Genomic DNA, 14,163 nt, shown 5'->3' on the forward strand with positions numbered 1-14,163 from the left:
AAATTTTTCAATTTAATTTGATACTTTGGCGGGTTTACTAATAAATTATTGCTGGTCGTAATAAATCACTACTAATCTAGGCCAATCTAGTTCAACCTACATATTTCTCTAGAATGTACAAATTACCTTTATTAGTATATTTTATATTCTAATAAGTCTTGTCATTTAAATATGATTTGTACATTAGACATGTTGGTTTTACCTCTACAATAATAAGAACCAGAGATGGAAATAGGGACCTAGGAATTTTTACGCCTGGGTAAAATGTTAAAATTACGCCCTATCCATAGATTAATAAACAAATACTCAAATAAATTGTGTTTTTATAATCAATATACAATCGTACTTATTGAGTTTTAACCTAATATCAGTATTTAACGAAGTTAAAAATATCAAATTAGTTGTTAATAATTACGAAAATTACACCCTCTAAAATTTTACGCCCGGGGATAAATCCCCGACTTTCCCCCCCCCCATAGATCCGGCCCTGATAAGAACAAATGATGGGTAGTTATCATAAGATAATATTATACAAATCACGTGGCTTTGTTCAATCTTCAAAGTGTTAAGAACTTAGGTACATAGTATATAATTTATATATTTCTAATAATAATATATTATATTATAATAATCTATCTAATATATTATTCAATAGAAATAATAAAATATTTGTCTATATTTATGTAATTATATAGATTTTAAGGTTAAAAACACCATGACTTATTATGTGTATAATTAATTATAAAAAAACACGTCTACATTTTTATTCAAGCAAAAAAAAAGACTTTATTTTTGGAGATAATTAGTATAAATATATTTAATTAACAGCCACACTTATCTAGACTTACAATTTACACCTTATTGAAAATCAAAAACAATGTTTATACAACCTACTTAATCTCATTATTTTATTCAAATAAATTGGTTACATCAGATGTTATGAATATATTGTTTTCAGAAAAATTATAAAGTTATATGTATCTATTCAAAAATGTGTAATAAGTTATAATTAAAATTTGATATTTTTTAAATAAAATACATGACATAAAAATGAAAAAGTAATACTTAAGAACTATAACTTAATATACCTAGGTAGTATAAATATGTATGTATATTTTTTTTATGCGTGTGGGCGTGAAAACATGATTTGTTGAAACGTAATAATTGCATCGATTGTAAACAGTAGCCCATTGAATCCAATTGCTGAAGAACAAAGTATAAATAGAAATTTGCCCATATCTTTATGAAGTATTAATAAGAAATAAGAAGATACTAAACATAATAGTACTTGAACAAAAGACCCAATAAGTATCTGTAAAAAAGTTAACACATATTTATAAATATATTATGAACAAACAAGCAAAATTATCAACAAAAAGGACGTTTGATATTATACATTTAAATTATCATTTCGGTAATTCTATTTAGTTTTTTTTAATTATTTTGTTTAATCTCTTATAGAATAATAAAAAAATTTAAATACCTTACCTTGATCAAACATGATACCTATTCAAATCGTTAAAATTTTAAAAAACCTTAAAATTATTAAAACGTATATTTTTTAACATACCAATTTTTTTGGCATCTGTTCTTTTATTAGTACTCCACACATAACCATCAAGGTGAAAAATAAACTAACATATATTGTAATTTGAATAAAAACAATTTTGAAAAACCAATGTGACTCGTGACTCTGTAGTTGTAACAATTTGATGTAATCATTAATAGTTTTATTTCTATATCCCATCAAAGAAACCTCTACCACAACTGGAATAAGCTGAAAATAAATCGTATAATATAGTTTTTTGAAAAAAAGATATCGTTATTCGTTTAGTATAAATACAATATTAATCACATTATTTTGACATATGTACATTATAACACAATGGTTTATTATAGATAGAAAACAATTTATTTTTTATGTTCGTTGTTCAATATTGCCTGTGGCAGAACCCTACTCGTACTACCTAATAAAATAGGTGGGTGGGTTAATATTATTAAAATTTTAAAATATATTCGTATAGTACACATCATGTTGAAGAGAAATGAATTTACCATCATTTTTGATTAAAAAAGTTAAGACAACAATGTAATAATAGAGACATAGTTGAACTTTTAGAAAATATAATATATTTCAGCCTGTTTTTGGTGGCAGAATTGGTGGGTGGTCTTAAAAGTCATTGAACTGGTAGTTGAAAAATACTTTGGAGCCACTGGCATAAGGCTTGTTAATGGAAGAGTATCGATTAATTAAAAGTGTTATGAACTGTAATATTAAAATGTGAGTATATAGTTTAACGTTTCTTTTAAATGTTTTGAGTTTCATAATTAAAATTAGATATTTTACTTAACTAACTGAAATTGTGTGATTGTTATTTTTATAAAAAAAATATTAAATAACCTATATATGTATAAGTTATAACCTACACAATAATAATTTGAACGGCAATTATTAATAATCATTTATGAAAGGATATATTAGCTATGTACCCATTTTTAATCATAATTCATAATTTTCGTAAACATCCAAATAAAATATAAATATTGATGGGAGATTAAAATCTTGTATTGTTACAAGCATGGTACATTATAATTTACTATGATTCAAGCAAACAATAAAGTACATATTCATTTTTATATTTTCTAATATGCTAGATATTTTGTTAAAATGTAAACACGTTACAAATAATTCATAATATTATGTATATATATGTGTGTATGTTACGTGCAGAGGTTGAACTAGGAATTTTTAAGCCCGGGGAAAATTTTAAAATTACGCTCTATCATAGACCAATAATCAAATACTTTTCTCGAGAATTTTTTTCTAATAATTAATATACAATCATACTTATTGAATTTTAACCTAATAACAGTATTTAACAAAGTTAAAAATATCAAATTAGTTGTTAATAATTACAAAAATTACACCCTCTAAAATTTTACGCCCGGGGATGAATCGTTTTCCATTCCCTAGTTCCACCCCTGGTTACGTGCAATATGAATGACCGCGAAATGTACACATTGATCGGTTAATTTGAACCTCCAATAGAAATAAATAATTGTTATACTAATAATAATAGCTATACAATATTTTACTAATAATTCATTATAATTTAATTATAATACGAAACCAAGTATAAAACTTTATTATAATATTTCTTACTCACTATTTTTATTTTTCTATCTTATATTTATTGTTTTTCTAAATAAGACTGATATTATTATTAATTATAATACTAAAATGCTTTAATTATATTTTTTCTATCATTATATAATTATTGTTGTCGAAGGTATTTTTAAATATTATATGAAAAATCAAAAGAATATTTATTATAATTAAGAATATAATTATACAACATATTGCACAAATAAAAATCATTCACTGAAAAAATCATATTTATGCATATATATATTTAAAACACTTCATATGTCTTCTGTATCGGCCTTGTCCGTATATACATTGTGATTTCTCTGGCCGTTGCCGTGGTTTCACTCACTCATAGTTTCATATACCATTGTTGACTTCATACAATTATTATATACCTAACAATATTTTTTGCTTAGTTTGAAATTATAACATTTTTTTTTAAAAAAAGGAATATATTGTAAGAATTTGTCACTTCTTTTAAAGTTGAAAAACTCGTGGAATTTTAAAATAATATTTACTATAATATTGTGTCATAACCGTAGTATTATTACGTTTTATTTTCATTTGAATATTTTCATTGTCACATGGTGTAATTGTTGACCATGGTAGGTAAAAATAATTGTAACCAACCATTGATTTCCAATCAAATATAGATTTTGTTATAACTATATGAGAATATAATGCCGAGCGGAGGTTTTGCGGGTCTATACAATTATTTTTTGTAAAGCATATTTTCTTATTTTATATAATTTATGTATAAACATTTTTCCTTAGTACGGCTAATATATTTTATCATCAATGCATCAACAATATATTATTTTATTTTGATTATTATTGTTATACAATTTATACTATAATATAGGTATTTACTAAAAATAATATTGAAATTAAAGATTAAAATATTACTTACATTTCATATGACAGGAGGAATTTGTTATTTAATTTTAAAAATAAAATTATTGGCTTTATTAAATCCTATACGGGCTCGGGCGCGGAGCTCCTAATATACCAAACCATGGGCAGCTGCCACTTTTGTCCTACCCTTCCGTCGGCGCTAATATATATTAATTTAAAATTTAAAGCTTAATACCACCAAATCATTTTTATTATATTGGATTTGAAACTATTAATAAATCACCATTTTTGACTACTCGCAGTTCTTATATTATAATAATATCGAAATTTATAAGGTGTCACGTGTGGCTCATCATTTTTATAATTCTTCTGCCATATCTGTCCTCAGAAGATAAGAATATCTTTTTATTTCCTATTTTTTTGAATGCATAATTTTTTACATACAGCTTCGTATTCATCATAACTGATAATTAAAAATTAATAAATTACTCCATAATATGAGACATAAGTTTAAATTGAACACAATTAAAGAATTAAATTAAAGGAGGATTAAATCTTACGTTTTGAAAAAAATATCTGGAGTTATGCTTTAACTCCCTGGTTAAGTATATTTTATATACAACTCAGATTTACTGCAACCTTAATTACATTATTTACATTATAAAAAAACAATGTATTCACTTAAAGTAAGACACTGCAACATTATTTAAAACTTTAATATTATACAATAATACATCTATATGTCCTTTGTTACCCAAACCGCAAAATATCTCTTGCAAAATCGTTGACCTATTTGTTATTTGTCCATAATAATATTTACAATAATATTATTTATAAATATACACTTTGTTCTTTTATATTGGTTTTTATTTTTATTTTCACTAGCATTATACACGTAAGTATACAAATATATTATTACTATTAAATAATTAATAACTATAGAACATATCCTAATGATAATTAAACCATTTTTAGTTTAATTTAAAATTTGAATCAAGTGAGAAATGTATTAATTTAAACAATAATATTTTTTTGTGAAAATATAAGGTTATTTGAATGATTAATAGTTAGTCCTATGGTAAAAATATCTTGTGAATTGTGAACCGGATATTTTTGGGGTACACACAAATTGCGGCTCAAGATTTTTTAGGGTACATAAAAATTACGGCCTGAGTATACGAATATACCAACTTAACAATTTTTTTAATGTAAAATGATAACGAATGTCTAGAGACAGCCATGAGCAAATCCCTCATTAATTATCATAACGTAATTTCTTATCAAATAACATATAATATGTATCAAATAATTCAATAATATGCATAACAAAATATTATTAACATGAACATATAAAAAAATATTAATAATATTGTTTTCAAAATAATGAAAATAAAATAAAATAAAAATTGCAATCAAAATGTAGTTTAAAAGAAATATATTGTTTTCGAAATAATAATAATAACAAGTATATAAATGTAGGTAACACATTGTAAATAGCATATTATACTCGTATGTCTTATTTTCCATATGCATTGTCAAACCACAGAACAGTAACACAGAACAGATTAAACTATTCTGTAGTTAAACATCGAATCAATATGGACATACGGAGACCCATCTTTTTCGTTCAGGTCATCTATTATTTATTTTCTTACGTTTAATGTTGGTTTATTTAATTGTTTTACTTCTGATATTCTTAACTGAAGTTTTTTAGTTGAAATAAATTTCAACTGTTTTTAACAACTGTTTTTATTGGCTGGTTCTTGACCTACATTTTCATTTAATATAAAAAGAAAATTAGATTCTTGTTTAAAAAGCATTTTTAAATTTGAGTCTAGGGATAAATTAATTTTATATTATATTTGTCCATTATTTAATATATCTGCTTGTGACACATACATTTGAATTAATGTGTCAAAATAAATTTAGTTTTTTACCAAACTTTTTATTGCAATATACGCATTCTAAAATTATATGATATTTGATAAGAAATTACGATATGATAATTGATAAGGAATTTGCTTGTTGGCTGTCTCTAGACGCTCGTAAAATTATACATTCTAAGTAAAATTAAATTAAAATTAAAATATTAAAACAGTGTTAAGTACATGATACTACAGTTTTTTCGATTACAACTTGAAATAATAAGCGTATTTAAAAAAAAAATTCTCCTCAATGCTTTGTGTGTAGATTCACATTATTACTAGTACTCGTATGCAGTGGCGTCGAACCTTTTTTATATCATTGGGGTAAACCCTACTTATGGGTACCCACCTAGTCACCAAAAAATCATAAATAGCAAGTATTGTATATCTGTGAATTACGAGTATTTACTACACATCTAGTAATTACATAATATTATGGAATATTTTACCGTACAATTATATATTTAGCACTCATTAAGTCTAACCACCCATCCACCACCTAAACAATTTCTGGGGTATTCACCACACTTGCTATACGTTTTCGGTGTCACTGCATGTATGAGTGAATGTTAAAATTAATAATTACAGATCAAGTTTCTAGATATATTTTTTACATCGACAATGAAGTACGAATGCAGAAAATACTGTTTATTAAAATACTATACGAATATATATATATATATTAATATAAATTATGACTATAATATGATGGAAAGGATCCTTACCATTTCGACGATTCTTAAGAGTATAATCAACATGTTTGTAGATGTTTGGTGACAAAATATAATTAATGTAATAATAATTATAAATTATTTGCATGCAATACAGGTTAGTATAATACGAGTGTATATCTTGGCTCTGTGAAGTAGCGCGGTCATAACATCAAATCTAATTCAACACTCGTTATCTGTAAAAGTTACAAGGACTAAAACAATAATGACACAACGATATTATATTTTAATATTATATAGTCTGTACAGTCAAAATACTTATATAATCTTAATATCACGCATGCGTACCTAATTGATAGATATTCCACTCTTCTATGATACGACAACCATACAAATATGTTTATGTTTATAACATTTTTTTTTTTTTGAGGTCAATTATTTTATTATTCTGGACACTGTGGTCGCCACGACCGCGATGTAATGTGTATCGACCTTGTTCAGGGGAAATGTATACACCAATTTTTATATATTTTAGAGATGTGTGGACGTATGTTGAAAACTTTTTTGATTTACATTGCACAAATCGAATATATAGCGTTATGAAATATATGTATCATACCTAGTATAATGTTCAATTTATTATATCCTTTCGGACATACGCCACAAGAGATTGCGTGAACATTTTATGCTATGGACATCCGTATATAGCCCATAGTATGAAGAAGTTATTTGTCATCGTTATATTCATAATTAATGCTGAAATGTCATTTGGGAATAAAGTGTATGCAACAATGTAGATATATTATATTCAGGCTCGACGATATGGGGGGGGGGGGGCTTGAAGGTGATTCCCGCGGGGTCCGGGATTTTACTAGAGGCCCGGTATGTGAACCAAGAAGGCAAAAAAAATGGTTTTATGGAATTTTGAAAAATCTTGAAAAACCAAAGTGCATAGTTGTATTATTTGAATTTTGGAACAAAAACTACTGCGACCTTACTACGAGTATCATACATCACGTGTATCGTACGTTGGGTTTTTCAAATAAATAATGATAAAAAATACACAAATGGTAATTATTCTTAAATATTCGTATTTCTATTTAATTTAACAGTTTAAATGTATTTTAATTTGATGTACCTACGTCATGTTAATGAGGGATTTAAATATTGTCAAATTAACACATATTTACATGTATATAATATTTATTCATATTTAATCATTATACTTTTGATCGGTTGTCGAGAGCAAAGTTATGATAACTATAGTAATATGAGAGGTAAATATAAAGATGCACAGTTTTCTTCTTCATAAAAATGAGTATGCAGAATATTCGTCTTGTGGATTTCACACGTTAAATTTAGTTGGAGTCAATTCTGTAAGATCTTGTCCCCAAGCGATCACTTATTTTTATGTCGTTCAGAAATACTAACATTTTTAGAAGCATTACACAATGCTTAAAGATTTTGAAATAAAAAATGTCGGATTTACTTTCATCTCTTTCTTATACAAAGTGGATTGCTAGAATTAATGCTGCCACACTATTCAAAAAAAAATCTTTGTATATTAAAAAATGCTTTAGAAAAATGAAGAAACTTAATCTGACCACGGAAACTTATCGAGACACCGATAGCATTTTGGATCAATTGAACATGTATTTAAAACATGAGAAAAATGAAGTCCTTGGGTCACTACCCCTGGGCTCCGATTTACTCTACATGGTCCTAATTATGTTTATGTACACGACCGTCATTCCATTGAGAATGGTGTAAATATTTCCACGGTACACTTTCTGTCATTTAAATATAAAAAAGAAAATCGATGTCAAAAACGAGGGGTCTTCTGTAATATGTATACGTTCAAAGACCTACGTATATGTATATATTACTTTTTGGTACGAAGTACAAAATTTTATGGGAAAGCCCAGACACCAACGGCGCAATTTGTATTTGCCATTTCAGATGTTGATGGGATATCGCGTATAACGTCTAAAGTTATAACTTATAATGTATTTCGGTAATACCAGATGCGTATAAATTAACGTTAATTCTCCTAACAAAATATAGGATGTGTTACTCGCTAAAAAATAAGAAAAATTTTCTTCGTGAATCTCGTTTTGTTTAAAACTTTATTGAAATCATAAATCGTGAGAAAGTACAGTATTATATTTTAATATAACATAATAAGTGTACTATACTAAATACTTATACATTCATACCTTTGCGTTCATTTTTTGAACGCGCGTATGGTTTATCTATTTTGTTTTCCAATATTCTACATTATGTTTTTTTTTTTTTTTAAACAAAACAACTTCTTTTCACAAATACCGATATGCTTCAGCTACCAGTAAAACCTAAACAGTTGAGTTTCATAAACATAAATTAATCACTTTATAATCAAATACTTTATGTGTAGTGTGAAAAATTTAAAAAAATTTATAGTAATTAAATTACACTCCCTACATTACATTATATAGGTCATTAAATCAATGAAATCGAATGTAATAATAATTACTGTTATTTAATAGATACTTCTTGTTTTGCAATAATTCCAATAAATAATTGTCAATTTAATAGTAACATATTAATAATATGCAATATACCTACTTTTTCTAAATCATTTACTAAGCCATTTGAAAATGTTGGTTATAGATATTAAAATTTATATAGAATATGAGTGATACCTTTATTTTAATTAGTTTTGTGAAATAATTTTAAAATATTTTTGGATAGGTAAGTAAAATATTATAAATATTACAACAATATAGGCATACAAGTACAAGTTACATTATACAACATAAATATTATAGGTATAAACAGTGGTTGCTATCCTATGTCCAAATGTTGCTTCAGTAGCACATACAAAAGCTGGTTCGTGGGTGGGTAATTGATTGAATTTTGAATTGAATTTTGGATGATTTAGATTGCTAAAATAAGAACGAATCTGTAGAATTAATATCCAAATAGTGGTCGGCTGCTTGAAAAAGTGGAAAACTTTAAATACTTAGGAAACTCAACTAACTAAGATGGCTGCATCATGGAAATAAGATCCAGAACCTCACAGGGAGCTCACAGGTAGTCAGCTTTCGTGAATAAGAATAAAATGTCATGCTCCAATAGTATGAGTAAGAGTTACGTATATTTATTAAACATAATTAGATATTATTATAGTGAGGCGACGTGACAGTATAAAATAGTATGAAAGGGGACATTTACCTCAAAAGGTTGAGAACCTTTGATATCTGGTATTACGCCAAAAATTACTTAGGTATAAATATGTATGCCCATTCATTATACGTCAACATGCATTTTATCATAAGGCAAACATATGAATTCAAACATTTTTAGGAACAAAGGTTTGATTTGTTAAAAATAAGTTATTACTGGAAATGCATCATTTACCAAGTTAATTTATTTATATGAAAGTTTAAAGAAATTGCCATTTGGACAAAAGTAATTTAATGTAGAGATATAGAATATTATACTTAAGATCAATCCTCCGTTACATGCAGCTTACAGTTGTACAGTTGTAAAATATTTTGGACAAATTGTTCAAAGCGTATAACAAAAAGTTGGAAAAGGCTGTGAAAAAAGTATAGCATAAAAATACTCTAGAAAAATACTTATGAAACTCCTGTTTTACATCATGTGAACCTATAAGTTAATACAAACTTTTACGAATGATTTAAAAAAAGTACCCATGAAAATGAATTACTGACTGTTTTATACAAAAACCATTAAATTTATTACCGTGGTAAAATTTTAATCAATATTTTACTATTTAAACAGCGGTCTACTGTTATTCTGTATACGTATTTACTACCTATTTGGCTACTATAAGATAATTTTATGAACATTAATGTATTTTATATCACTGTAATTTTCCAGACATAAAGTAAAATATAATTATGTCACGTTGTAAAATTATACTGTTGAAATTAATATATTAAAGGTCATTGGCCTGTTCATGTTTTTGAACTTTATAAAATAAAAAACAACAATATTTGTTAATATAGTATACTTTTAAATTATTTTTTACACATACGCAATTGGAGATTAAATTATTAATGTTTTTTTTCATTTTATAAATTAATATTAATATTTTTATATATTTTTTTTATATTATTATGATAATAATAATATCCACAGTATAATTATATTTTAAAAATAAGCAAGGGATATTTTTGTCGTTTCTTACATTCAATATTTTATAAAAATGTAAATAATCATTTGTTTTTAAAGTTTTATACTAATAACTAATATAATAATTAATACTAATAAGAATACTAACATCAATGAATTACTTGTAACTTTAACATTTTAAATCTTTTTATACATTATCAATTATAATATAGTTGATGTATAAATATAATTTTTCCAAGTGATATGACTAAAATGACATGAATAAATATTTGTGAATTTTACTGTTGAAATAATTTTATTTAAGAGAGTAACGAAATAGGATTTGTATATCTTTCAACAACGAATATACTAAATTGTCTCATGAGTTATTATTTTCTTTCTCATATTACTTTTAACAAAATTACTTTTGGTCGTTACGCATACTTTAGTTGTTATAATTTATATTAATAATAATTCCACTATTTTTTAGATTTTATATAATATTTTAAATTTAATTATTAACAATCAGATAATTCTGAAGTGTATACATTTGTATATTATTGTTTCATTAACTATCTTTGGTTTTAAAATAATGGGAAAACTACGAGTCTACTAAGGGTATGATGTTGATACTCAAACTCAAAACGTTTCAATGGCCTAAGCAAATTACACATACTGATACTATTTATTTTAAAAAGTTTTAGGTAATGTATTATATATAGTATATGTTTTGGGTAACAATAAATAATTTGTTTTCGATCCCCTTTCAAAGTCTTAAAGCTGACTCATCTGTTTCGTTACACTTGTTCGGGACATTTTGGCGCCACATTTATAACTGAGTCAACATATACTATGTACTTTATATAACGACAATAGGGTGTTAAAGCCTATGCAATAATTTTTATTTATTTTTTTTTCCTTGTTTATAAGAGTTTGACTAAAAATTATCCACTAAGATTTATTTGTTCGATATTATATTTACAGTCACGCACACAAGAAGAGGTTTGGGAGTCATTTCCCTCCCTGAAATTCAACGAAATAATTTAATACATTTCTAAGTATTTTATATTTTTATCTTTTTAGTAATAGTGGTATTAAGATTATTTAAGTATAAAAATGTACAACTTAAACCTTCCCCCCAGAATATTTTTTGTATACTTGCCTGTTCACAGAAATTTAAAATTTACGAACAGGAACAACATATAAGGTGAATACCAATAGTATTATTTATTTTTTTATAATTTCTTTGACATTTTGTATAAAATCAGTATATTTTACAAGAACAAACAACAAATAAATACGTACTATAAAATACTATTTTGGAGTAATGCAATAATTATTGTTTCAGAAACCCTAACCATAGAAAAATTAAGTAACCTACGATCGCAATTGGGACATAGTTATAGTAGTGTGTTATCTAGATTAATATTATTACTAACTTTTAATATTCACGTGCATTTTTTAAATCTTACACAACACGCGACCACTATATAACATAAATAATAAATAATAAGTTGTGAGTACTGTGGGTATGAATGAAGTATGAAAGTTTAATAATAAGTTCTATAATACTACTTTAAAATAATTTTGAATGATAGTGGAATTATATTGAACTTTATAAGTCTTAAATTATTCAAAAAAACGCATTATTATTATTTCCACGAAATACTTTCTTGTGATTATCAAACGTACCTATCTCCATAAATATTAAATATTGTCGTTAATGTTAAATTAATTCATAACCACATATTTCCAACACCCCAGACTCCCCAGTAAAATCAATTTTTAACTATCAAATACTTTACTCGTTATACGTATAAAAAATTGCAATAAAGTATACATGCAGGCAATTTGTTTTTCGTGATTACGGTTGAAGTACAGTTTAATATTTAGATTTTGTTTCACTATTAGCAATTTCGGTCATGTATATATAGGTATATAATATATACCATATAAATAAATAAAAGTTAATAATAACAGTATAACAGTATAATATACAGTATAACAGTGATCACCAAAGGAGGTCTGCGAACAAATTGTATCTGGTCGGCAGACATGAGAAAAAGTGAAAATCGATAACAAAATACATACATTGATTTATACCAGTCGAAGCAAATATTCTACTAGTTGTCGAGCATATTATATCGCTTATATTTTAAAATTTGAATGGGTTAAGTTCTGACCATCTCTGAATACATGTCTATACTAGTTCGTCAATTCACACCAACCTCATTGACTTAATTTCCGTTATATTACGTTATTACTTGTTTCATTTTAATTTATATTCGTAATTATTTTATTTATTATTTTATTATGTATAAGAAAAGAATTTAAAATGTTGAATTGAAGTTGAATTTGAAAATAGATAGTTTTTGTTTGAATAGATGGAATTCTTTTGTTTTATTTATCAGATCGCTTAGAGGCCTTGCCAAGTTTTATTTGCCACCAGACGTAGCTGTTTTTTAATGTTTTTATATTAAATGTCATTACGGTATTTAATGTATAATTTATATAATTTGCCAAACATTTTTTTTGCATTATAAAATATGTGTTAAAAATATTTGTTTTAAATTTTGATGACCCCCGAAAATGTTCAAAATTCACGATTAGGCACTCCAAAAATATTAATCGGTGACCCCTGCAATGTATTATATGGTAATCAATATTCATTATACCATTGATTATAATTTATAAATAATATTTATAATCAAAAATTAGACGAATATTAATTATACCTCTTAGTAAAAATGCATATAAACTATGACAAACAATATACTTACATCGTTAACCATTTTAAAGCTTGCACCTAATATTGCATTCTTCTGTAATATATTATAATGACATTGATAGAAGTAAAATCGTACATAATATAATACGGTGTAAGCGCAATGAAGATACTATCATATTCGTTGACGATTATATTCTTGTGCAGGTAAGCTATGGCAAAGTTGCACGTTCGTTTTATCCGCTGTGTACGAGGTGGAGAAACAGATGATGACCGGCAATTCACGCACTCCTAAAACGAAGGAAATTCTGTACTGAAAGTCGTTAATATCACGTTAAAGTAGAGTAATGTCATACCTTAAAAGATATATCTCCTCGATCATATATTTCCTTAATGTTATATTATATGTACCGTCTCACCACACTCATATATATATTTATATGTATAGTTCAATAAATGGAATATCGTATTAAATGTCTTATTATTATTTTTCAATACATTATATTTAGCATTTCTCTCTGCTGCTACCATATTTCTGTTGCCGGGCCGGGATAAATTGATTTTCAATCATGCTCAAAATATGCCGCCCCTACAACTATGAGGTCTACCACCACCGTCGCCGCAAGCAAGTCGAGCTGGATACTGCAGCAAACAGGGATATTATTAAATTATATTCTCTCGGATGTGTAGCGGAAGAGGGTGCAGCATGCTGGCATGACA

The 14,163-nt window shown here is 26.1% G+C and overlaps 1 protein-coding gene across 1 annotated transcript; it reads right to left on the minus strand.

Moving 5' to 3' along the window:
• Positions 1-1,050: 1,050 nt before the first annotated feature.
• Positions 1,051-14,148, minus strand: LOC112679703. Its single transcript, XM_025549598.1, has 5 exons — positions 13,800-14,148; positions 13,499-13,734; positions 6,654-6,835; positions 1,571-1,777; positions 1,051-1,312 (listed from the first exon to the last, which is right to left on the minus strand). The coding sequence occupies exons 3-5, from the start codon at positions 6,684-6,686 to the stop codon at positions 1,121-1,123; spliced, it is 432 nt and encodes a 143-aa protein (XP_025405383.1). The 5' UTR covers positions 6,687-6,835; positions 13,499-13,734; positions 13,800-14,148; the 3' UTR covers positions 1,051-1,120.
• Positions 14,149-14,163: the final 15 nt, after the last annotated feature.

The sequence above is a fragment of the Sipha flava genome, unplaced genomic scaffold (genome assembly GCF_003268045.1).
Source record: "Sipha flava isolate LNK unplaced genomic scaffold, YSA_version1 100_pilon_pilon, whole genome shotgun sequence".
NCBI lineage: Eukaryota > Metazoa > Arthropoda > Insecta > Hemiptera > Aphididae > Sipha > Sipha flava.